Consider the following 24,930-nt stretch of genomic DNA (forward strand, 5'->3'; position numbering starts at 1 on the left):
ATTCATTAAAGAGAGTAAGAAAAGACTATCCATAAACCAACTGAGTTAGAAGTGGCTTACAAACCATATATATTTGCCCTGAGACTATATATCATGTAGTAAAGCACCCAGAAAGACCATTGAAAGCCTAGGTGGGAATAATAGAAATATTTCTATTTAAATCAAAGTAATCATCTTCTGTTCTGTATAGACTGTATAGACTTCTCTGTAGAGTCCATACTTGAGGATGTAGAGAAACTAGAATGTGTTGAGAGGAATGACCAGTTGGCACAGAAACTAAGAACTCTACCATGAGGAATAATTGAATGAACCAGAGATGTGAAGTAGAGAAAGAACAAAATGTGAGCCCTAGGTTCTTGGTAAAATGTTTTTAGAGGATCGTCTAACATGAGGAAGGAGAAGGTTCCAGATAGTGGTAGGAGATAGAATTAAGACCTGTAAGTGGAAGTAAAACAGGGAGTCCAATTTCATCTTGCTGCTTGGAAAAAATAATAGGTGGAAATTGGCTTCCCTGCAAGAGAGCAGATTTCTTTCTCTGAATATGTATTTGGCACAGGCTAAGAGCCCACTTAGGTCTTGTAGTTGGAATACAAGCTTTACATGGTTGACACATCCTGACATTTGAGACATTTTGCAAGGTGCCTTCATAGAGAATAGGCATCCATCTTATTTTAAGTTATAATAGTTTCCTGTCATTATTCTCATAATCCATATAAAGAAAGCTATTGTTTCTAGTATAACCCATTGTATTGGAGTCGGGTGAAATTCACTCCCAGCTCTGCCAAACCCAGGGTGAATTATGCCTATTAATGCCTTACTGATTATATCCATGAGCATTTTCTCATTCATTTCTTGTGATTTTGTAGATGAAATGATAAATACAATATTTGATGGCTTATTCCCTTATTTGTAATATATATTGGTATTTTTACTCATTTTATATGGTACACAGTTGCCATATTAAGAATTGTATAAAATACGAATAGATTAGTCCCTTAGGAACCATGCCACACCATTTTAAAAGTATTTGAGAACGACTTTCCATATACTTTTAGGGAAAAAATGGTTTATCTTACCACTCTTATTTTTAGGTGACTGGGGCATGGAGGTGGAGTGGGATGGGGTGAAATTTGTTCTTTCATTGCTAACAGCCACATAAATCTGTGTATGTAATAACTGTTTACACACTCTTTGCCCACTGCATGCTATATAAAGAAGGTAGGACTGCCTTGTTCAGCTTATACTTGGTTCTCTTCATCACTGTGAATGCATGTGTTCATAGTGTTGAATGGCTATATTCACTCATTTCATGAGAGGAATTAGTTTGCTCTATCTTGGCATATTTAAGAGGGGTGAAGGGAGTAGCCTTTACTAGCATAGCCATTTAACAGTGACTCATGGTTACTCAACTTGTTTAGAGTAATCTTTGACACCAGGAGGTTATTAATAGGTTATTCTTAGTCCATGATCTTTCAGCTTAGACTACTCAGACATTTTCTTTAGTAGAGAGGTGTGTGTGTGTGTGTGTGTGTGTGTGTGTGTGTGTGTAGGAGTTTTTTTTTTTAATTAACACAAGGATTAATGTAAAAATAGAATTACTTTTGTCAAATGTTTGGTACCAACAATATTTCTCAGTTCACTTTTAGATTCCATCTCACATCCTTTATCTTAAGTTACTTTGATTTAAGAACTTCCTTATTTTCAATGAGGTCATTTACTAGGTCCCTTTTTGAGAATGAATTGATATTTAAGGCATTAAATATAGATTGGTTGGTACATATTTAGAGGACCCTTGTTTAAAATGATTCTTTTGCTAAAGAATGGGTGTAAAGAAATTCAAAAAAAGAAAAATATAACACAAGGGGCACCTGGGTGGCTCAGTCAGTTAAGTATCTGACTTGGTTTTGGCTCAGGTCATGATCTCAAGATCCTGAGATTGAGCCCCACATCGGGCTCCATGCTCAGTGGGGAGTCTGCTTCCCTTCCCCTTTGTCTCCCTCTACCCCTCCCCCTGCATGTGTTCTTGCTCTCTTGTTCTCTCTCTATAAAATAAATAAATCTTGGGGCACCTGGGTGGCTCAGTTGGTTAAGTGACTGCCTCCACTCATGTCATGACCTACGGTTCTGAGAATAGAGCCCTGCGTTGGGCTCCCTGCTCAGTGGGAAGCCTGCTTCTCCCTTTGCTCCTCCCCCACTGTTCATGCGTACTCTCTCTCTGTCTCTCAAATAAATAAAATCTTAAAAATAAAGTGAAATAATTCTTTAAAACATAAGACAAAATAATAAATGATTTAAGCCTCCTTCTCCCCCACCAAAAAATCCAAGCTCTTTGAGGCACTTCTCAATAATAATAACTAGTCACATGTAAATTATAATAAATTCAATTATATAAACTAGTGGTGGTGAACAGAAGCATGGAAAATTCTGCTTAATAGATCACTTCAAAATTGTTTCTAAAAAAGATGGCCTTATAACAATGATTCCCATCTGAATTATGTTTCCTTATGCCAAGTTTCATGTACATGGTGGTTGAAAGGGCAGGCTCTTACAGTGGAATTGTTACTTCCATTGTCATCTTGGTAAAAAAAAAGATTCCCAACTGGAGTGAATCCACAGACATTTTAGTGCTCTCATTTCTGTGGGTAGATACATGGACACATATATCAAATTCTGTCCCTGTTTTTAAGGAGTTTATAATCTACTAGAGAATATAGGTATATAAATAATATAATGTAGAGAGACTTAGAGTTCATGAATGAAATTCTGTGGGAGCCAAGAGGATAAAACAGTACTACCTCTGTCAGAGATAGATACAAATACAAGTACAGAATTAAGTTTGAAGTGACATTTGAACTGGATTTTAAGGTGTTGCCAGGCAAAGAATGAGAGGGAATGGAATGTGGAACAGTTTATGGTATGTCTGTCCAGAACATGGTGATAAGTTCAGGGTGACGTTATTGGGGTGACTGACTAGAGGGAAGTGGTGGAAAGTGAGGCTACCGCTGTAGGCTGTGGTGGTTTGAAAAAGGCCTTATATACGACCTTATGATACACACTGAAGGAGCTGCAGAAATCTTTGTTGTTATTGTTTCGCTTTGTTTTGTTTTAAATCCATTTTTAAATAATTATAAATTCACAAGAAGTTGCAAAAAAAGTATACAGAGAGAGCCCATGGGCCTTTCCCCCAGTTTCCTCCAGTGGTAACATGGCACATAACTATATCCAGTTATCAAGACCAGGAAATTCATGTTGTTCACATTTCACCAGTATTACGTGTGTGCGTACTTATGTGTAGCTGTGTGGTTTCTTTCTAACCACCACCACAATCAAGACACAGAATCCATCACCCTTGCTGTTCCTTTATAACCACACCCGTCTCCTCTCCCCTTTTCCTAACCCTTGCTGGCAACCACAAATCTGTTCTCCAAGTCTATAATTTTGTTATTTCAAGAATATTTTATAAATAGAATCATACAATGTATAACCTTTTGAGACTGACTTATTTTCACTTAGCTTAATTCCCACGAGATCAATGCATGTAGTTTTCAGTGGTGATAATTCCTTTTGACTGTTGAGTTTTAGTAGTCCACTCTGTGGATGTACCCCACTGTTGTGTTTAATCAGTCACCTACTGAAGGATATCTAGACTGTTTACAGTTTTTGACTATTACAAAAGAAACTACTGTGAACATTCTTGCACAGGTTTCGTGTGAACGTAGGTTTTTCATTCCTTTGGGATAAATGCCCAAGAGTACAATCCTTAGGTCATAAGGTAACTGTGTGTTTAGTTTGCAAGAAACCACCAAACTCTTTTCCAGAGTTGCCGTTCCACTTTTCATTCCCACTAGCAATATTTCAAGTCCGCGATGGGGTGAGACTGGAAGTGTGTTGGAGATGGATGTAATGGCAGATGAACTTTGTGAGAGATCTCTGATGACAAGGAAAGCTAAAGGATAAGAAAGAGAAGCAAGATATGAGACTAGATTTCTGAGGGAGGATTAAAAGGATTTGATGGTTGTATACAGCTAACTCTAGGGTCACATACCCTTTGGCCTATTTTCTACTCACCAAATATTTTCCAGTGCATGAGTCAATAAACTGTGGCCCAGGTCAGCCCATTACCTGGTTTAGTAAATAAAGCTTTATTGGAACACAGCCATGCCCATTCATTGACATGTGGTCTGTAGCTGCTTTCCTGCTGCAGTGGCAGTTAAGTAGTTGTGACAGAGACAGTATGACCCATGTTTGCTGCCTACTTATCTAGAGGAACTTTGATATTTCCAATGAGGTAGATTAAAGCACGGATTCTTATTTTGGTTAGAAATGGAGGCCAAGGATAGTGTGTGTTTTGTATATGTGTTTGTTTGCTTTTAAACCTAATGTTCCAAAGGTGTGCTCTAGAGAAGCCGGCCATGGTTTCAGGTGCTCCTTCTTCCTTTGTCTTTTTTTTTTTTTTTAAGTTTTACTTTTATCCTCATTTGTATATTGAGATTCTACATAAGATTTTCATTTTGAAAAATGGTGATGGAGTCTGCTCAAAAGTCTGTCTCCCTTTCCCCTCAACCCAACTCCCACATGCTCCTTTTCTCTCTCTCTCTCTCAAACAAATCTTTTTTTAAAAACCCACTTACTTGGATGACCTCTGATGTTCCTTTCAATACTTAAGATGCTCTCATTCCATACTGCAACATTGCTTCAAACGTAGCATTTCAATTCCTATTCATTTTCTCTGAAGAGAATTGGTTGGTCTCTCTCCTCAGGACCAGTTTAAGAAATAATGTTGTCTTGGGGCTCCTGGCTGGCTCAGTCGGGAGAACATGCAGCTCTTGATCTCAGGGTTCTAAGTTTGAGCCCCATGTTGAGCATAGAGATTACTTTAAAATAAAATCTTTTAAAAGAAAGAAAGAAAGAAAAAAGTGTTGTCTTTATATTCCTGGCTCACAAGCTTAGTCGTCATATTCTTTCTCCTTACTTCAGCGCCTGTTTGCCAAAGCCGTGTTCATCTGAAGTCGTTTGGTGGGGGAAAAGGAGGCTGATACCTGTAACTTCTCTCTCTCTCTTTTCCTAAGCACTTTGTAGATCACACAGAAGTGCAAGGCATCTAGGGGAAGTGTGTGAGAACACTATGCTCCTTCCATTATGCCTAAAATTGTAATTGATTTCTCTATATGTATGATTATTGTTGATTTGGTAGGATATCCGTACAGATTCTCATTCATACTCCAGTGTTCTCCCTCACTCCGGGGCAAACAAGTAAATGAATGTGGGATCATACTATTCTGTAACCTTGTTTGTCTTGCAGTTTTAATGTTAACATCTTTGCATGTCAGTAGAGATCTACTTAATTATTTTTAAAGCTTGCCATGGTCTTCCATTTTATGGGCACATTGTAATTTAACCGGTTCAGTGGGATAACTTTTCATCTAATTCTTTGCTCTTACAAATCACACTGCTCATACTTATATCTTTGTATAGTTATCCATTTCCCTAAGATAAATTCCTAGAAGTATAATGTGTGATTTATAGAGATTGCACCTTTTAAAGATTTTTGATACATTTCACCAAATTGCCATCTAGTGTGTTGTACCAATTCACTTTTCACTCACCAGACTTCCTTTAGAAGTCTTTGCCTCTGGTGGGAGGGAAAAAATATTGTATCGTTTTTAACTTTATTGTTATTATGAAATAGAATATATTTTTTAAAGGGTTTTTTGCCTTTTCATTTCTAAATCAGGCACATCTGTACTTTAAACATACTAGTTTTGCTGTGTTTATCCTTAAGTGTGCTTTATATTTAAAGCTAGGCTTACCTAGTAACCTTATTAAAACTTGAGGGTAAGGGACGCCTGGGTGGCTTAGCCGTTAAGTGTCTGCCTTCGGCTCAGGGTGTGATCCTGGAGTCCTGGGATGGAGCCTGCTTCTCCCTCTGCCTGTCTCTGCCCACCCCCCTCTCATGAATAAATAAATAAAATATTTTAAAAATACATATCTCTTAAAGATATTAATTGAAAATAAGGTTTGTTACCAGTCAGTTGTATGTGGAAGTCAGTGAGGCTTCCGACATAGGATCAACATGCCTGGTCCTCAGCAGTTAGCGACAGAGCTTCTCACCTTGAAGCCTTGACCCTGAGAAGCTCTGCCAAGCCCCACATTCTTTTCTTTGTGACTTTGCTCTGTTGGGTATCCCCAAATTCCCACTGTGTGGGAATGCCTCAAGAAAACAACTAAGAACTTAGAGTTCTGTGCTTCTTACCTAGACAGGGCAACAGCAGGATTTGCAGCAATGTGATGAGTGAGGCATGATCCACATCGCTTCCCAGGCACATGAGGGGGGCTAATTCTTTGATGTGCTTCTCTTCATGACCATGTATTTGTAAAACAATTGGCTGCTGTTAGTAATCTGTGTCCATGAAACTTAATACGACCAGCTCACTGGCCACCTAAGGGAAGCATCTGTGTCCCAGAACACCATGTTCAACTGATGAAATGTCTTGGACAGTTTAGTCCATTAACGAAATCATGAAGGTTGAACCACGTGTAAGTCACCATCTTAGTGGAGTGAGGAGGGAATAAAAGAGTATAAGCAAGCCTTTTCCAAAGCTCTGGAATAAGGCAGGGAAATGAGCGGTAAAAATGGGAAGATCTGACCCTACAAGGCCAGGGTAGAAGCTGCTGTGGCATCAGAAGAGGAGAGTGGGAAAGTGAGGGAAGGCTTTGTGGGTGCAGGGGCTCCCAGGTAGAGAGGAGTAGCATGAGCATTCAGGGTCGCTTGAGGAGAGCCAGCGAGAGAGTGAGGAGAGAGGATGGTCCAGTAGAGAATTAGGAGAGCCTTTATTTGGAATTTGAGATCTCAAGGTATGGAATCTGTACCTTCACAAGGCCACACAACTAGCAGAATTGCATGTGGGAGACCTGGAAGCAAGGGGCCCTTTCCTCCAGCACACATGTATAGAGCCATGAGCCTTGGAACCAGGAAGGGTTGCCTCTTACCTGTGAAGAAAAAGCTAAATGAGAGAGTAGGTGAACTTTTTAGACTTATAAAATGATTGCAAAAAGAATACCTTTCACCCAGTTTCCCCAGATGTTAACATTTTTCATAACCAGTCTAATGATCAGAATCAGGAAACTGACATGTTTATGATAATATTAACTAATCCATGGGTCTTTTTCAAATTTCATCAGTTGTCCTACTCATGTCCTTTTTCTGGCCCAGGATCCAGGTCAGGATGACACACTGTGTTTAGCTGTCACATCTCCTTACTCTCCTTTAATCTGAAACAGTGTCCCAGTCTTCCATTGGCACTATGACCTTGACGGTTTTGGAAAGTACTGTCCAGTTAATTCTGTAGACTGTTCCTTAGTTTGGGTTTGGCTGATGTTTTCTCATGATTCAATGCAGGTAATGCCTTTTCGGTGAGAAAATCACAGAAGTAATGCTATACCCTTTGCTGTGCCAGGAGGCTTGTGAGGTCAATGGTCCCATTACCATTTACTCTGATCCCATGGTTACAGTGGTATCTGCATGTGAAAGTATTATTTTTACTTTTGTCATTAATGAGTCTCTTGAGGGAGTTCGGCATCTCTTTAAAAAGTACCCCCAAGTGATTCTGGTCTGTGTCCAGGGTTGAGATGGAGGAAGCTGAGGATGATTTCATTATGAAATCTTGTCACAACATGGAAGGAGTGAAGCTAGATGTTCAGTTAGGGAGCAGAGATAGAGACTGAAGTCTCTTGAGGAAAATAAGAGTAATTTTGAAAGCTCTGCTGCTAGGAGTTACTGGCTGGATATAATCCAATTTGAAGAAATGTTTCTGACTGGATTGAAGGCTGTCGAACAGCATGGATTTTAGCAAACTAAGTGTGCACAAGTTTCCAGCAGTTTCTCTGCAGTGCTCAGAACCCTGGGAGCTGAAGTAAAGAACGTTTCAATGAAGGACATCCAACATATAGGGGAACAAGAGACTGTTGCTGTGGGCATGGGTAGCACTGAAACCTGGTGTCTTAGCAGGACAGGTGATGTGCTCGTTAAGGAGCCCAGTGGACTAGGTGACATGATGGGCTCAGCATCTTGAGAAGGCATAGTGCTTAGAGAAGCGGTAAGTGTGACTCGCTTATTCATTAGGTGTGAGGGGACAGACGGGGAGGTGCAATCAGGGGATGTGGTCAGAAAGGCAGAGAACGTGTTGACTTAATGCCAGCAGGCCAGAGACCAGGGACGAGGCAGCCTCCCTGCTGTGAATGCCGAAGAAGGATGCCAACCCAGACCTACACAAGAACAGACAAGTTTATTTGTTTTCTCGGCTATCTTCATTCAGTAGACACTTGCCACATCACCTTTTCTGGTAAAATACTTCTTAAGGTTTTCTGATCATCTTTTAGTAAAATTTGGACATGTTTCTTTTTTATTTTTTATTTTTTGATGATTTTATTTAATCAGCTTATAATTATCCATGTAATGGGGAACAGAAAGCACAGAAGTAGTTGAAATATGCATAAAATTAAAAGTCATCATTTGAAATATGAGCTTAATCTCCTGTATATCAGGACTGCTAATAAGTAATAAGGTTGATGAGTTTTAGATTTTTATAAAATCTAAAAAAATCTATAGATTTTTTGCTGCTGATTATCTTCTGTAGATGGCAACTAACCATGGATGTAAAAGTAAAATGTGAATTGTGAAACATAACATCTGAAGTAGAGCAAGTGAAAACAAAATATTCTTCTTACCTGTCTACAATAGGAAGACTATGCTCAGTTTGGGGTGTCTTCTTCCAGATTATTCTCTGTGAGAACACCAGGATTTATGTTCATTGCTTGCTGCTGTAGCTGTCACGTAAATTGCCTTGCTTGGATACACTGTGTATTTTAGGAATTCCTTGCCTTCATGGTGTGATAACATCACATTTCTCTACATCCAGTTTTCATCTGGATCTTTTTTTAATATCTCAGTGATTGAGTATGCGGATTTTCAACCATTTGTCAAGCATGTATGGCAACACTGCAAGCACTGGGCTCCTGATGGAGCAGGAGGAAATACATTAACCTAGAAATCACAAGGAAAAGCAGAACTACAACTGTGAGAAAAGAAGTATGTGGTAGTGTCGAATGTATTATAGAATTTAACAAGAAAGACTCCTCTGAGGAAGTGATCATTGACCTGAGCAATGAAGGAAGAATGTGAATGGCCAGGAGGTGGAGGCAGGGCATAGGCCTAGGAAACCACATGTGCAGGTATCCTGAAAGGATACCAGTGTGACCAGAGTAGTGGCTTAGAGATAGTGGGGGAGGAATTGTAGTGCAGACTAAGGTCAGACAAGGAGGGTCAGACATTGCAGGGTTTTACAGACTGTGTTAAGAAATTTTCTCTATCCCAAGAGCATAGGTAATTGGAGCATTTTTGAAGCAGAGGTAACAACAATCCTATTTGTGTTAAGAAAGGATCATTCTGTTCTTAATATGGAGAATGGCTTATAGGGAATCAAGGAAGTCAGTCAGTGGACTACTTATAGTAGTCCAGGCAAGAGTTGTGGGGACTCTGACGTGGGGGGTCATGGTATGCGGATAAATGGATGGATTTGGGAGACATGGTGATTAATTAGATATTGGGGTGGAGTGAGAAAGAGGGGGAAGGGTTGAGGATGGCTTCTGAGTTTCTGACATGCATAAGAGCATCAGTAGTGGTATCGTTCCCTGAAATAGAGACCAAGGGAAGAGTATTAGGCATTAGGGCAAAATCATGAGTTCTGTTTTTGATTGCGTTAGGTTTGAGGTACCTTGAGACATTCAAGTGGAGACATTTCAAGTAGGCTGCTGAATGTACTAGTAAGAAAACTGGATTAGAGATAGGAATCTGTGAGGCATCTGCATTGAGGTGTTAATTAAAGCTGTGGGTGTGGATGACATCACTTGGGAGAGATGATAGAATGAGAAGAATAGGCCTTGTACCCTGCCTTGAGGAATTCCCAATATTTAAATGGTCTCATCAAGAGGGATATGAGCCAAGAAGGAGGCAAAAGGAGCAACCAAGGAGACAGGCAGGAAAAATGAGGATGGTGGTGAGTCACAGAGGACGAGGGAGGAGCAGTTTTAAAAGAAGGGTGTAATCAGCACCTTCAGATGCTGCCAAGAGCTAACATGTACTAAAGACAGAGAATTGTATTTCCTGGCGGGCAAGTCATTAGTGACTTGCTAAGAACTGTAAAGTACTAGGTGGAGAAACCACGTGGGATTAGGCTGGGAGCGACTGGGAAGGAGATGTGGACTAGAGCACACACAGGTAGATGCTTTTTAACGGTTTAATGGGAGTCTTGACCATATTTAAAACTGATTGAAGGGGAAAAAATCAAGTGAGGGAGTTGGCTATATGAGAAGGAGGTGAGAAAGCAGGTCAGGTCCTAAGAAAGCCAGAAAGTGAACGGAATCCAGGAGGATCAACAAAAACAGACATAGTACAGTGGTTAGCAGATATGGGAATGCTATTGGTGTCCCAACCCCCCAGCCCATAATATAGGTGACAGTGTTGTCTTCTGAGAGGAAAGAAAAGGGCTTTACATGGGGGTCCAGGTGGCCATTCATCTGAGAAATGCCATAAGTTGCTTTCTGTTTCCTTGTTTCTCTCCTCCCTATTTTTTAATAGCTTTATTGAGATAACTCACACATATAATTCATCCATTTAAAGTGTACATTTCAGTGGTTTTTAGTTTATTCACAGATAATGTGCAACCATAACCACAGTCAATTTTAGAACATTTCATCACTTCAAAAAGAAACCTCAGGCCTTTTACCTATCACCTCCCTCCTTTCTTATTCATCTTGCTGTCAGAAGAGAGCACAGAGTATGGTCTGAATTCAGATCTAAAATCCTGTCATGATTTTGGGACACCTGGGTGGCTCAGTGGTTGAGCATCTGCCTTTGGCTCAGGTCATGATCCCGGGATCGAGTCTTGCATCAGGCTCCCTGCAGGGAATGCTTCTCACTCTGCCTGTGTCTCTGCCTCTCTCTATGTTTCTCATGAATAAATAAATAAAATCTTTAAAAATAATAATAATAAAATTGTATCATGATTTCAAAGAAGAGGCTATGTAAGCTGAGGCATATGAAAGGTTGCCAAGAGACTCAAAACTGTGATCTAGTCAGAGAAGCACTGGTATAAAATCAACAGATAATACACACAGGAAACACACTAAATGCCGGGCTCTTCCTTGTCAGAGAAAATCATCTTAAGAATAAAGTTGGTAAAATGAAATTACAGAAGTAACATATGTAATAGTTTATAAGAGAACATTTTCTGTTGATAAATGATTTTATCTACTGGCTCCCAAAAAGTACATTTTGGGGTACTTTAACTTGGTATAAGGAATGAACTGCTGTTAGAAATCTAAGGTGTTGGGCAGCCCCGGTGGCTCAGCGGTTTGGCGCCTCCTTCGGCCCAGGGTGTGATCCTGGAGACCTGGGATCGAGTCCCGCGTCAGGCTCCCTGCATGGAGCCTCCCTCTCCTTCTGTCTGTGTCTCTGCCTCTCTCTCTGTCTGTCATGAATAAATAAATAAAATCTAAGAAAGAAAGAAAGAAAAAAGAGAGAGAGAGAGAGAAAGAAAAGAAAGAAGGAAATCTAAGGTGTTGAAAGAATAGGGTGGTAACAGCTTGACGGGAGAAGGTAAAGATTCTGCTGAACACTGATAATGGAAGGTTTTCCATAGGGATTATTGGGATGATTTTAAACATTTAGAAAAGAAAGTCATAATCCTAAGCATATGCTTAGGAAAAAGGACTACCAAATTAACTTTATTTCATTGTCTTATATTCAGGAAATGTGGAAGAAATAGTATATAGCTGACCCTTGAACAACACAGGGGTAAGAGGCACCAAGCCCCCCACCAGGTCAGAATCCACATACAACTCTCGACTGCCTTAGAACTTAATACTAGTAGCCTACCTACTGCTGACCAAAAGCCTTGCTGATAACATAAACAGTTAACACATTTTGTACACTACATATACGGTATACTATGTTCTTACAATAAAGTCAGCTAGAGGAAAGAAAATGTTAAGTAAATCATGAGGAGAAAATATAGTATTGTCCTATGAAAAACACGTATGAGTGGGCTAGCACCTTGTTCAAGGGTCAAATGTTAAATTATCTTATATCCAAGTATTTAACAAAAAGCCTTTTGAATTTGATTTGGAAATAGGTTTATATATAAGTGGCTAAGGGACCGTGTGCAAAGATTATTAGTAGATCGTAATGAAAAGCATGATGATTCAAAGGCATAATGGTAGGTTCCATTTAGAGTTATTTCCTTTTCGATGTCTTGGTTAATGATTGAGGCCGTGGGAGGTATACTATCAGATTTGCAGAAAATGCAGATATGAGAATGATAGCTGGTATGTTGGATGTCCTTCAGAATCTAGAAATACCTCCACAGTGTTGAACAATGGGCTGTTAATGAGGTTAAATGAAATAGTGAAAAGAGTTAAAGCCTCCATTGCAGATCACTCAAAGACCTGGCTTCGAATGAATTCTATGAGTTAATTGCAGAAATTCTTGATGGTACCATCAGGCTACATTAACATTTGTGACATTTATAGGGAAATCGTGATCTAGTGTCTTGTGCATCATTCCATCCTAATGGGATTGGAACATTAGCCCTCCTTTTCTTAAAAGAATAAAGAAGCTGAGAGGAAGTTTTTCTGGAAAAGACAAGAGATGGGCAGGTCACCCTGAAAGAGCTCGGCTGCTCCCTGACTTGGGTGTGTTCCTCACACACACCGGCTTCTCAGTACCCTGCTGAAGAAGCAGTGTGTGTTTGCACACCTCTCTCCTCTCTGGTACTCTGCCCTGCCGAGTCCCAGTGCTGTCTCAACCCCTGGAGACCGCATGCCCTCCCTGTGCTGTGGCCTGGAAGCTCTCCAGGTGGTAAGCCAGGGCACTTGTGAATTAACTTCATTTGTTTCCCTTCTCTCAAGGCTCACCATCCTGTGCTGTCTGAAGTTCAGTGTTTAAGATGCATTGTTTCATGTCACTTCTCCTGTTTTTTTATCTTTTTCATGGAGGAGGGTAAATCTGGCTCTTGTTCCTCTCTCTTAGCCAGACGTGGAGACTCTTCAGTGTGTTTTGTTTTTTTTTTTAATTTATTGCTAATATCTCAACTCTGCATTCAGAGCCACCTTCTGTCATTCCCTTGTTCCCTCTGCACCTTTCCTCAGGCAGACTCTGTGCTTGTCCCCTCCCTCATCTCCAGCTCATGCCATTCCTGTCCGTCCATCTCCTCCTCCCTCGTTCTTGCTCATCAGTGTCTCTCCATTCTCAGGCTCCACTTTGGCCTCTTCTGTGACGTTGCTCTCCCATGGGAGGCAGAGTCGAACCTTCTCTCCCTGGTCAGTTTCTACCATAATAAACTGTTGGCAGCATTTAGGCATATATGTTGTGTATCTGCTGGCCTTCCCTCTTGAACACATATGTCAGTCTCCACATGTGTCATATGTGCACAGTGCTCAGCTCCCAAGGGCTGGGACGGGGCTTGCCCACCTTTGTGTCTTTTACATAGCTCTGTGGGTATATAATCTAGAGGGAAGGTATTTTACAAAGGTAGGTTTTTTACATATTTTTTTTTTAAATGAATGGTTTTTCTCCTCTCCCTCAAAATTAGGCCACAGAAGAAGTTTCCAAAAATCTGGTTGCCATGAAAGAAATCCTGTATGGCACGAATGAAAAAGAGCCGCAGACGGAAGCAGTGGCACAGCTCGCTCAGGAACTATATAACAGTGGGCTCCTGAGCACACTGGTAGCTGATTTACAGCTCATTGACTTTGAGGTAAGAAATCAAATTTTTTTTTTTTTTTTTTCCAAAAATGGTGCCTTCTTCATGGTCCTTTTCCTGGTGTTCTCGCCTCTGAAAGATCCTAAGATTCCTGCCAGGCTCTTGGCTCCAGGGTTATTGACCTGTAAGCATGCCCAGGCTGCCTGCCTAATTAGCAGAGCCGGGCAGGAGCTCAGGGCTGCCTCAGGCTTAGGCCAGGTCGCCTCCTGTTTCACCACACTGTATATGAAGTTTCTTAGGTATTCGTTGTGCCCTTTTGTTTACATTATATTTAATAAATAGCTGCTGTTTTACGTAATTCACTGGCCTTGGGTTCTCAGGGAGTCAGCAACCTAAAGAAGACCATAGAATGTTAGAGGTAGAGAGATCTTAGGAGATACCCAGTTGTGTTTTAGGGTTTTTTGTTTTGTTTTTTTAACCTGCTGAGAACTCATTACAGCAGAGATGATATGTTCTGTTTGCTTGTGCTTAGCTCTGCTTTTAAATGTTTAAATTAGCATAACGGTTAAATAGCAGGAGATTTTTTATGCAGTTTTGAATTTCTCTGGCTTCCCTTGAAAATTTTGACTCTGGCAGCATTGAGTCAGTGTGCCTATATGGCCCCTCAGCTGGAACAGAGCAGCTACCACCCCATGGGCACACTTGGGTGTGCTGCAGAGAGCAGCTTGCTTTTCTGTCTCAGGGCCTGCTTTACCCAACATACTGTCTCTTGCCTGGCCCTGGTGGGCATTTGATATTATTACCCAAGTTTATATAGCTGAATCATGTCATATTAGATATTTAGTGAATTTAGCAGTGAGAATAATGGTCTTTGATACCAGTCTGAAAGGTAGACTGAGAAGTATATATGGTAATGAGGTATATATGGTAATGAAGGGCTCTTAGCATGGTTATGAATGAGCAGGTTCCTCTGAGTCTTTGTCATGGCTTTGTTTTTAAAGCCCCAGTGTTTTTCATCCTGAGTGACCAATTAGATGTCTGTGCAGGTGCTTGAAAAACCAGGGGAGAGAATGGCAGACGTATAGTCAGATTCAGTTTTGGAGAGTGATGGGAGGGTGTGGTTCCTAGGTTACTTGAGAATAATATTGATAATAAAGGACAGTAAAAATTGACTTCTATAGAACAGATAAAAATATTTCCCTTTATATGGATGATTATGTATTTCTAATAGTGTATCAGATTCCACCAACAACAATCTTTATTTCCTCTGCAAAGTTGCCAGTGCACTAGAACCTCCACGTCCTTCAGCTTTGTCCACCCTTCTCATTCCCCGACCTGAACGCTGAATTTAATATTCAGGACTTTAGAGGCTTAAATTTAAAAGAAGTGTGTGTCCTTGAGATGTGTTCTTAGAGATTGCTATTGCTTCTCCTCACCTAGCACAGGCCCCAGGATGATCTCTAGCCCTGGAAAGCTAGCATTTCACTCACTTTCCTACAGGCTTGTCAGCCTCTTAACAGGTAGCCACTCTGAAAAATCTCATGGGGTTCTGTTTTCCATTTGGTAATCTCTTGTGCAGTTTTCTGATTATAAGATTCACTGTATAGCAGTAATGTCCTATTTTGTTTAGTAAAGTACAGTTGTATAATTCTGATGTCTGAACTGCTTCATCATGTGGTACTTGGAGCCTTCATTACTAATCTATATAAAATCTCTCCTAAGTAGACCTAGCTTAATGAGATATGTCTACTTGCCATGAAAGCTCAGCTTCTTAGAGAATCTTTCGTTTTTTTAATACTAGTAGAATGCAGCTTCTCTTCCTTTCATCACTATAAAAGGAAATTATATGTATTGTTTACAATGTGAGCATTTTATTTGAAACTGCTTATTCCATATGGGTGGGAATTGGATCCCTGAACATTGTAAGCATATAGCAAAGTTTAATTTTTCCTGAATCCACATGATTCTAAGGGTTAGAAATGGCTGAAATTTATATGTAGTAAGATTTCATTTTGTGAACATTCTGCTCATGTTAAAAATAGTGTACTATTAAAACTTCGAATTTGGATTTGTAAATAAAGAAAATTTAATATCTGAACATTTTAAAGTCAAATATTGAGTCATAATTAAAAATATGCAGTGCCTTAATTTGAGTTTATTTGGGAGGGTGGATGGGCTTTTTGGTGGTTAGTCGGGTAAACATTTTAATGATTGTATTCCTAATAGGGCAAAAAAGACGTGGCTCAAATTTTCAACAATATTCTCAGAAGACAAATTGGTACAAGAACTCCTACTGTCGAATATATCTGCACTCAACAGAATATTTTGTTCATGTTATTGAAAGGGTATGTACAATGTAACAAATGTATATTCTCAGTTGAAAAATAAAAAGGAAAGAAGTCTTGGGCAAAAACAGGATGGTAAATGTGGGAACGTGTTTTCTCTATGGTTCAGTCAGTCCATTTTTCCATACATCTTAAACACATTTCCCTCCTTAAAATTCAGCCAGTGAGCTAAATTGAATTCGAAAATGCCCATGGGAATTTCAAGGTTGGTGAATTGTGAGCCTTTAATTAAATTCTCAGATCCTATATAACAGAAGGAAAAAAGTCTTCTGTGGTTTTATTCCTATTCTCTGGATTTTAAAAGTTTATTTATATGAACTATCAGTTAAATGATGTGTTTAAAGACCTCTTGTTCAGGGAGACATGCACACTGTGAGGCAGTAGGAGCTGCCTAGGAAGTGGATCTTGAGTACTATGTAGCGTTACTTTATTCCATCAACAAAGAACACATTTATGAAGTCTACCCTTTGCTTTTTACCTGTGTGTATCCACTCATTAACCTGCTTAGTTGGTAATTCACAGTGCATCTTCCAGGAACTAAGGAGGCATTTATTGGTAGTCTGTTGGTATCAAGTCTGTTGGTATCAAAAAACAAAAACCAAAAAAGCCTAAAAACTCAAAACTTTAAAACGAAAGAAAAATCCTTTCCTCCCTCAATAGTGATCCTACCCTTGGGGCACCTGGGTGGCTCAGTGGTTGAGTGTCTGCCTTTGGCTCAGGTTGTGATTCTGGGATTGAATCCTGCATGGGGCTCTCCACAGGGAGCCTGCTTCTCCCTCTGCCTGTGTCTCTGCCTCTCACTCTCTCTGTCTCTCATGAATAGATAAATAAAATCTGAAAAAAAAAAAAAGCCTTCCTGATTGGCAAGGTCACCCCCTGTCGTTTCACACAAGAGTTGTTTGCCAGCTCTGGGTCTGGTGTGCATCTGTTTGTCCCAGCATTGGTGCTGTTCTATTAAATTGGCGGACAGGCGTTTTAGTAGCATGACTATTGGCGTGAATCAGCTTGCTCTCCTACCCCTTTGCTTTATAGCTTGCCTCTCTCTGATTCATATCTCTGTGGTTTAACACTTCCCCCAAGTTCAAACTTGTTTAGACAAAGCATGAGTCAGTGCATGTGTTTGATGCCAGCATTCTATTTCCTTCTTTCTATTTCTAAATATCTATGTTGCTTCTTCAGACTTTGCCATACAGAACTTTTGGCATCTAATTTTTTGTTGTTACCAATCCACAGTTGCGTGTGTAAACGTGTAATGAGTAGTTTGAAATTTTGTGTTCTTAGAGCACCTTCCAGATGCCTTTGTGTATTTTTAAACTATTTCCTTTTCCATAAAAAGCAGTGGTTATTAAAATCCATAAATTAGTTTTGCTTATGTTTTGGCTTGAGAGTAGCCAGAGGAATGATAAACATTGTTAAACATCACGTAAAGTCAGAATTTTAAGGTATGATTTAAAGAAAAATGAAAGCTCTCACATGAGTTGGCCAGAGCAGGAAAGTCAGCGAGAAAGGAGAGGAGGAGAAGCCTGGAGAATGCAGCTGGTGTTGTTCTCCACCAGCGCCCATCTCCCCATCCTTTCTAGCCCTTAGAGTGGGAAATATACAGAAAACTGGAGGGAAGAAAATAACCAGCCTTTTGTACTCATCCTTCAGCTCTGACAGTATCTCTTCCTTCATGCCCCTGGCCTCCTCCTTTCCCTCACACACATAATATTGCTTCAGTATGCATCCCTAGTACATAACACTTTGAGGACCCTTTTTTTTTTTTTTTTGTCATAGTCATGATATCATTTACAAACCCAATGTTATCTTATACTCACTGTTCAGATGTCCCTTTCACATAAAATGTCATTTTTCAGTTAATTTGTTTAAATCCAGTTCCAAGCAAGCAAGGCCCATAAACTGCATTTGGTTAATAAGACTACTATGCCTTTTGTTTTGAATACCATTTACTTGTTGAAGCAACTGGGTCATTTGTTCTATAGAAAAAATCACATATTTTGGATTTTACATCCCTGTGGTTTCATTTAACATGTTCCTTTGTCCTCTGTTCTTTTAAATTGGTAAATCATTATGAACTCAAGTTTTGGGTTTTTTTTAAAAATATATTTGACATGTTTCAGTCCATTGTAGCCATTATGTCCACATTTTTATATCCAAATTGTGTCATCTTGGCCAATTGGGAAGCTCCTTCAAGTGGTTCCTATGTCCTTGTGGCAAGACCCCATTAGTCTTTGATAGCTTCCTTGCTTTCTGGCACAAGGTGTCCCTTACTATATTGTACAGGTTCCTGCTCCAGACCTGGAAGCAGCCATCTCTTCAAGGAGCCTTGTGAGCTGCCTTTTAAGATTTTTGTACCTTTAGTCCATCCAATGACTCTCATGCGGTGTGATGATCCACGTAGGCTGTAAGCACTTCAGTGTCAGCTGTTAGGGATGTTGTGCTGCAGGTGACCATGTGCGTCCAAACATATTCTTGTAGCTAGTGTTAGATGCATCAGAGGCAGTCGTTTTTCCTCTGGTGACTTAAATGTTCGTGTGCTTTCTACTCTAATGCTAACAGGTTGTACAGCATAACTGTTTGCCCTGTACTTGGTGGTTTATGGCTTAATCGTTTAAGACGAGCTTGACAAACCACCATCAAAACCTGCCCAACTTGTTGTACCAAACTGTCTTAGTCTTGTCTTTCTAGTCTCCTGCTTATTGAATTAAGATCAGTGAAGGTGAATTGTACAATCAGCCATTTTGTGAACAGACATTGTAATCACCTAAGCGCCTGTCAGCGCTCTAGTTACTGTGCCATAAGTGATACAGAAGAGCCATTTGGATCTTCTTGAGGCTCTGTGATGAACCCAAATACAACAAAAGGGTAACACTGCTAGAGAATGATTAGTACTGCTGGATTTCAGGAAATAAAATGTGGGTTTAGTCAATAAGGCAAGTGTTGATAAAAGAGGTGAGACTAGGGATCCCTGGGTGGCGCAGTGGTTTGGCGCCTGCCTTTGGCCCAGGGCGCGGTCCTGGAGACCCAGGATCGAATCCCACATTGGGCTCCCGGTGCATGGAGCCTGCTTCTCCCTCTGCCTGTGTCTCTGCCTCTCTCTCTCTCTATCTGTGACTATCATAAATTAAAAAAAAAAAAAAAATTTAAAAAAAAGGAGGTGAGACTAATGATTGAAGTTCCAGAGGGTTTGGAATTTGCATAGTTAGGAAAAAGGAGAGTCAGTCCAGGGACAGGAATGAACATAGTGATGGGAAGCAATAAGGAGATAATTGGAGTGAGTGCTTGATGGCAGAGTGGGAAAGGACATTGTATGGTAGGAACATATCTCATGAGGAGAAGCCTGGACATTAAGCCCAGAAGTTTGTCTTTATTTGATGGCAAGAGGAAATCGTTTTGAACTCCTAAGCTGGAAGTGCTATTGATACACTGGTGTGTCAGGTTAATTGGTTAAAACCCAGCTTAAACCAAGATGCTAGTTAGGGAGCTCTTGCTTTTCTAAGTGTGAGTTAATGCAACAGTGGGGATGGATGAAAGGAAACAAAATTAAAATATTTCAGAGAAGTCTTTAAAAGGATGGGTGGGGACACCGAAGATGGGAAGGTTGGAGGTGCTGAAGGGGAGAAGATGTAAACTGTTCTGTCCAATGCAGTACCTACTAACCATACTCTATCATTTCGTTTTAAATGAGTTAAATAACATTTAAAATTCAATCCCTCAGTCATACTAGCCAAATTTCAAGTGCTTAGTAGCCACATGTGGCTAGTAGTAACTACCGAAGTGGACAGCACAGGTATAGAACACTTCCATTGTCAGATGAGAAAGTTCTGGAAGACCTGTTTTAAACCTGGGCATCTGAAACAAAATCGTGGTGCCAAATTAGAGAAATGGGGAAGCAGGGGAGGGTGGCTGTTTTGCAAAGGGAGAGAAGATTTGAATTTAGATAGGGTAGTGCTTATGGTAGACCTTTAACTGAAGTTGTCCAGAGGCAACAGAAAATGCCTAACTAGAGTCCAGGAGCAGATGAGAGTAGGGGAATTTAGTCCCGGTGGGAGCCATGAAGTGCTGTGGCTGCTCACTAGCAAGCTGGCAGCCCTGGAGGAAGGAATGCCCTCAGCCCTGCAAGAAATAAGAACAGTTCGAGCAGTAGAAAGAAGAACTGAGAGAGCTTTTTCTTTCCTTTTTCAAAGACATAAATGCAAAGGTCGGCACTGTTGGGACACTAAGTAAAATTTATGTTGTGAGAGAAGTTTGGCTTAGCCAAGAGAAGGTGTTTTGCAAGTAGAATGTTGGGAAAGGCAGAGAGAATGCAGCAGGAGGATTGGAGGAGACTCTATGTTCGAAAGACACAAAGCTGCACCTGCAGCCCCAAAAGGCAGTGGAGGGGCCAAGGCCAGTCTGCACCCCTCAGAGAGGAGCAGGCGGCTGGGCTAAGAGGAAGACGGGGGTGGAGGGAGTGGGGGCTCCTTTCTGACCGAGCTGAGCCACAGACGTGTGTGCGTGACTGATGCCAGGGTGTCCCCAACACCCACCACAAGAGTTCTCCAGGCTCTCCTTGATAAGCACCTGGTAACCTCCTCAGAATTAGGCTTTCAATTTTGTGGGGTTCACGTTGCCAAGAGTCTTGAAGGTTCTATTTTGAGTATAGAATTGAAACAATGAGGTATAAATGCTATATATTTGTTAGACCTATTTAGGTACCATGAGTTTGGGAAACGATTTTATTTGTTTCATAATAGTTTTTGATTTCTGAAGTCTTAGAGCACCACATGTAAAACTAACCCCTGTTTGGAGGTGTGACCCTAAATACTCAAATCTTTTAGCTTTAAATAATAAATGTTTATTTATTATTATTATTTCTATATTTTTGTTTTCCTTTGGACTGCAGCAGTTGTCACCAGCTAATGTGTGTGTGCATTCTAGAGTAAATTCACCTGAGCATATATCCTACTCTGAGAGAGATGTCTTTTGTAACCTGCTCTAGTCACTTAATTAAGACACATCTGAGACATCTATTTGAAAAATTTGAACTGTTCAGCATTAGAGGAGTTTTAAAACAGCAATCATGATTTATTTTTTTCTTTTTGTAGGTATGAATCTCCAGAAATAGCTCTAAATTGTGGAATAATGTTGAGAGAATGCATCAGACATGAACCACTTGCAAAAATCATTTTGTGGTCAGAACAATTTTATGATTTCTTCAGATATGTCGAAATGTCAACATTTGACATAGCTTCAGATGCATTTGCCACATTCAAGGTAACATGAAACTATAGAATTCTAAATATACTTGTAAGTCCAGTTAACTGGTTTGCGGTTTTTCCCTAAACTTCTAACCTCTAAGTCTATACACGGCTGCCCTCTAGCGGGAAGAGAGAAGATATGTTTTATGTGTGTCCATGCGACTTAGGCTAATGCAGTGGAGCCACAGCTTAAAAAGGATGGAAGAGATAGATTCTAACCTCTATCTAAAAGTATGGTCTGTATGGTCAAAAGTACACTTTTCTGTTAAATTACTTACCAAGTGTGGTATACTGATATACAGTACGTCTAATAAACAGGTTTTTCTCCTGTGTTGGAACATACTACAGCAATTTCTTTGGTTAAACACCAAAGTTGTCATCTGTTCAGAGCCATGCTGATTTGGAACAGGCATGTCTTTTAATACTAGAACCACAATCAGGGCAAAGAGATTATGTTGTAGTTAGGCCCAAAGGAACAATGGACTTAGGTCTCCTACTCATGCCAAAACTTATTTATCAAATACTTCAGGAAAGGGGAGCAGAATCACCTGCCCTATTCAAATTATTATGTAGCCTCCCTTCCCTGTATACTTTATCTCCTGTTCTGTATTTGTATAAATTAAATACACATATGATATGATACTGCTGTACAACATGCACATTTTTGCTTTGAATTGTAAGGTTCTATGCTGTTTATGGTATATAGGCAGTAATATTTATTAGTGTTCTTCATAATTAAAGTAAGCCTTTAGATGTTCCATTCCCTTATGTAAAATGACCTTATGAGTGAATATTTAGAACTGCTACTTTACTGTAATCAGAATTTAATATACTAACCTGAAGACTACTTTGCTAAGAAACCATGAACACTGTTTTAGTGAGAAGTAGCCACTTTTCTCATGAGATTTCAGTTTTATGAAGGTAAAGAGCCCTTGAGATAATGAGCACACGCCTTGGTCTCTGGGTAAAATACGTTCCTTACAGTGAATGAACACCCTTGAAACAGGATGAAAACCTGGGGACCTGGCCATTAGGGTTTCACATGGAACGAGAATATGGTAATAGTGTGAGAGGTGCCTAAGGATTTATTTTCCTGAAACCATTAAAGAGGATATCGGAAGCCCTAGGTAAGATCTCAGATGTTTATGTGTCAATGTACAAAGCTAAATGAACTGAATGCCAGGTTCTAGCAGAGTAATAAATGTGGTGTCTTTTGTATCTCTGCATTTTGGGAATAGGACTCATAATTAGGATATATTGGTGGAAGGGGATGCCCATTCAAAAGCAGCAGGCCTGTTACAGAGGGAAGTATGGTAGCACCATGTGTTGTGGTGAGATCCTCCTGTGTGGAAAGCAAGCCATGAGCCAAGAGTAGCCTCTGGGGGAGAGGCAGGTGGAGGAAGAGGAGAGGAGCGGCCACAGTGTTGGGAGCACAGTCAGACCCTGACCCGGGGAGGGGCGTGCTCCATGCCATGCTTCTGGCCAAGGTAGCACACCCAGCCAGCAGGTGGGAGAGATGTGTTAACACCTTGCCAGAGATGTGATTCACAGTATTGGACAGTCTTGCTTGGCCTTACTGATAATTTCGTTATCAGCCCTCGGTTAGGGCTGCTGCTTTGAATTACATCCTCGCTAAGGAGAAAGTGGTGGTGATGGAATCACTGTGGGTCAGGCAATCCTGCCAGGTCATATTAGCCAGAGAAGGGGAGAATGGGGCAGTGCTGGACAGGTGGTGTCGACCTAAGGAAGGAAACTTGCAGACACAGTGCAGGATTCGAAGGATGGACTTGGGAAGAGAGAGGATGACAGTAGGAAAGGGGGATAGATCTGTGTCTCATACTCTCCTCAAAGAATATGACCATACCCCGCTCTCCAGAAACGGTCTCTGCACTTTCAGACAGATGCAGCTCACCCGCAAACCCAAATTTAAAGTCTGTGGAACAGGTGCTGAGTCTCAAAAGGAAATTAAAACTACCTGCTCCAGGGGCACCTGACTGGCTCAGTTGGAAGAGTGTGCGACTCTTGATCTTGGGGTCGTGAGTTCAAGCCCCACATTGGGTTCAGAGACTACTTAAATAAATATTAAAAAAAAAAAAAAAAAACTACCTGCTGTAAATGTGTCCAAGATTTGTAGGTTGAATGAATGTGTACTAAGACAGTAAATCAGTGGCCAAATGTTGTTCGTGTTTTCTTTTTTGAGGACTTAAGGAGATGGGGAGGGGCATCAGAAGGCCAACAAATATATTTCCAATTTTTCCAGAATAAAAGAAGGTAGATTCCCCAGAGAGGCTGGTGGAGCTTGGAGCTCGATGTTATACCTGTGTAAGGTTCTAGAAAGTATTTCTAAAGAGATGATTTCTGAGCATTTTGGAAAGGAAACCGTGTACCCACAGCCAGCATGGATTCACGAAGAGAGTAAGTTCAGTCATATTAATCTCATAGATGCCAGTAGATGAGGGGACTAAGAGTGTGTGGCTGCCTGGGTTCATTTCCCAGCTCTGCTGTGGATTTCATCTCAAGTTCTTCATCTGTTAAGATGGAGGTGATAATGCTAGTATGTCAGGGTTATTGTGTCTACACACAATATGTGTGCAGCAAACAGTAGCTATTAGAATTATTCCTTTATGGCCATGAGGATATGCTGAATGTTGAATAATTGTATTTTCATGGAATCAGTGAAGATAGGAGCTGGAGTTTCAGTGTAGTTATTTACATCTAATTGAATGCCATATCCATAAGGTGCTAGGGAATGGATTGCCATCACCCTGGAGAGAATTTTCTGGTGGATTTCCACTGGGCTTTATTTCAGCCCAGCTGAACATTGTTAATGACTTAGATAAAGGGTGACAAAGCCTGCTTATCAAATGTGTAGGTGATGGCTGTGAAGGAAAAGATAGCAGACAATGGTGATCCTAAAATAAGGCTTCGTAGAGATCCAGAGAGGTCAGAATGGAATAGGACGATGATTGAGGTCCCTCCACTTGAGGACCTAACTGTAAATAAGGGATGTGGGAATAAGGTATAGTAATACAGTTATTATTAAATACAGTAATTGCCAAATATAATAATTACTAATGTAGGCAATTTCATATCCTACTCAACCATCTCCTTTACAGATAAGGAGTCTAGAAATATTGGGTGAAGTCAGGCTATAAAATGGGGAACCCAGAATTTGAACCCAGGCAGTCTGCCTCCAGAGCCCACTCTGAGGAAACAAAATTCTAAATATGTCCTGTAAAATTAAATAGTGTGATGCTGCTGCCCCAAAGCTACATGTGACCACATAGTGTGTGACCTAAAGAGCTGATGATGGTCTCACCCCACTATAAGCCATTAAGGTAACAACACATAAATGTGTTCCATTCCAGGCGCTACACTTTAAGAGGCACATAGACAAATAGATGACTTTCAGAAGACAGTAGATGGTGAGGGGGACTCAGAACCTGTCATGCGAGGAGTGGTTAAAGGAACTTGGACGTATTTAGCCTGGAGAAGAGAAGACTCGGTAGGGACTTGCCGTGAGAGCACTACATGTATGTGAAGTGGGATCCTATAGAAAGTGGGTTGAACCTATTTCTGTCGGCT

The 24,930-nt window shown here is 40.5% G+C and overlaps 1 protein-coding gene across 3 annotated transcripts in view; it reads left to right on the forward strand.

Annotated features, from left to right (window-relative positions):
• Positions 1-24,930, forward strand: part of CAB39 (calcium binding protein 39) — an 83,182-nt gene that overhangs the window by 44,885 nt on the left and 13,367 nt on the right. For all 3 annotated transcript variants that reach the window (XM_025463396.3, XM_035718131.2, XM_035718127.2), the window contains exons 3-5: positions 13,650-13,814; positions 15,987-16,105; positions 21,193-21,361. In XM_025463396.3, coding sequence (XP_025319181.1) covers positions 13,650-13,814; positions 15,987-16,105; positions 21,193-21,361 — 453 coding nt within the window. The remainder of the gene's footprint in view (positions 1-13,649; positions 13,815-15,986; positions 16,106-21,192; positions 21,362-24,930) is intronic.

Source organism: Canis lupus, chromosome 25 (genome assembly GCF_003254725.2).
Source record: "Canis lupus dingo isolate Sandy chromosome 25, ASM325472v2, whole genome shotgun sequence".
NCBI classification, from domain to species: domain Eukaryota; kingdom Metazoa; phylum Chordata; class Mammalia; order Carnivora; family Canidae; genus Canis; species Canis lupus.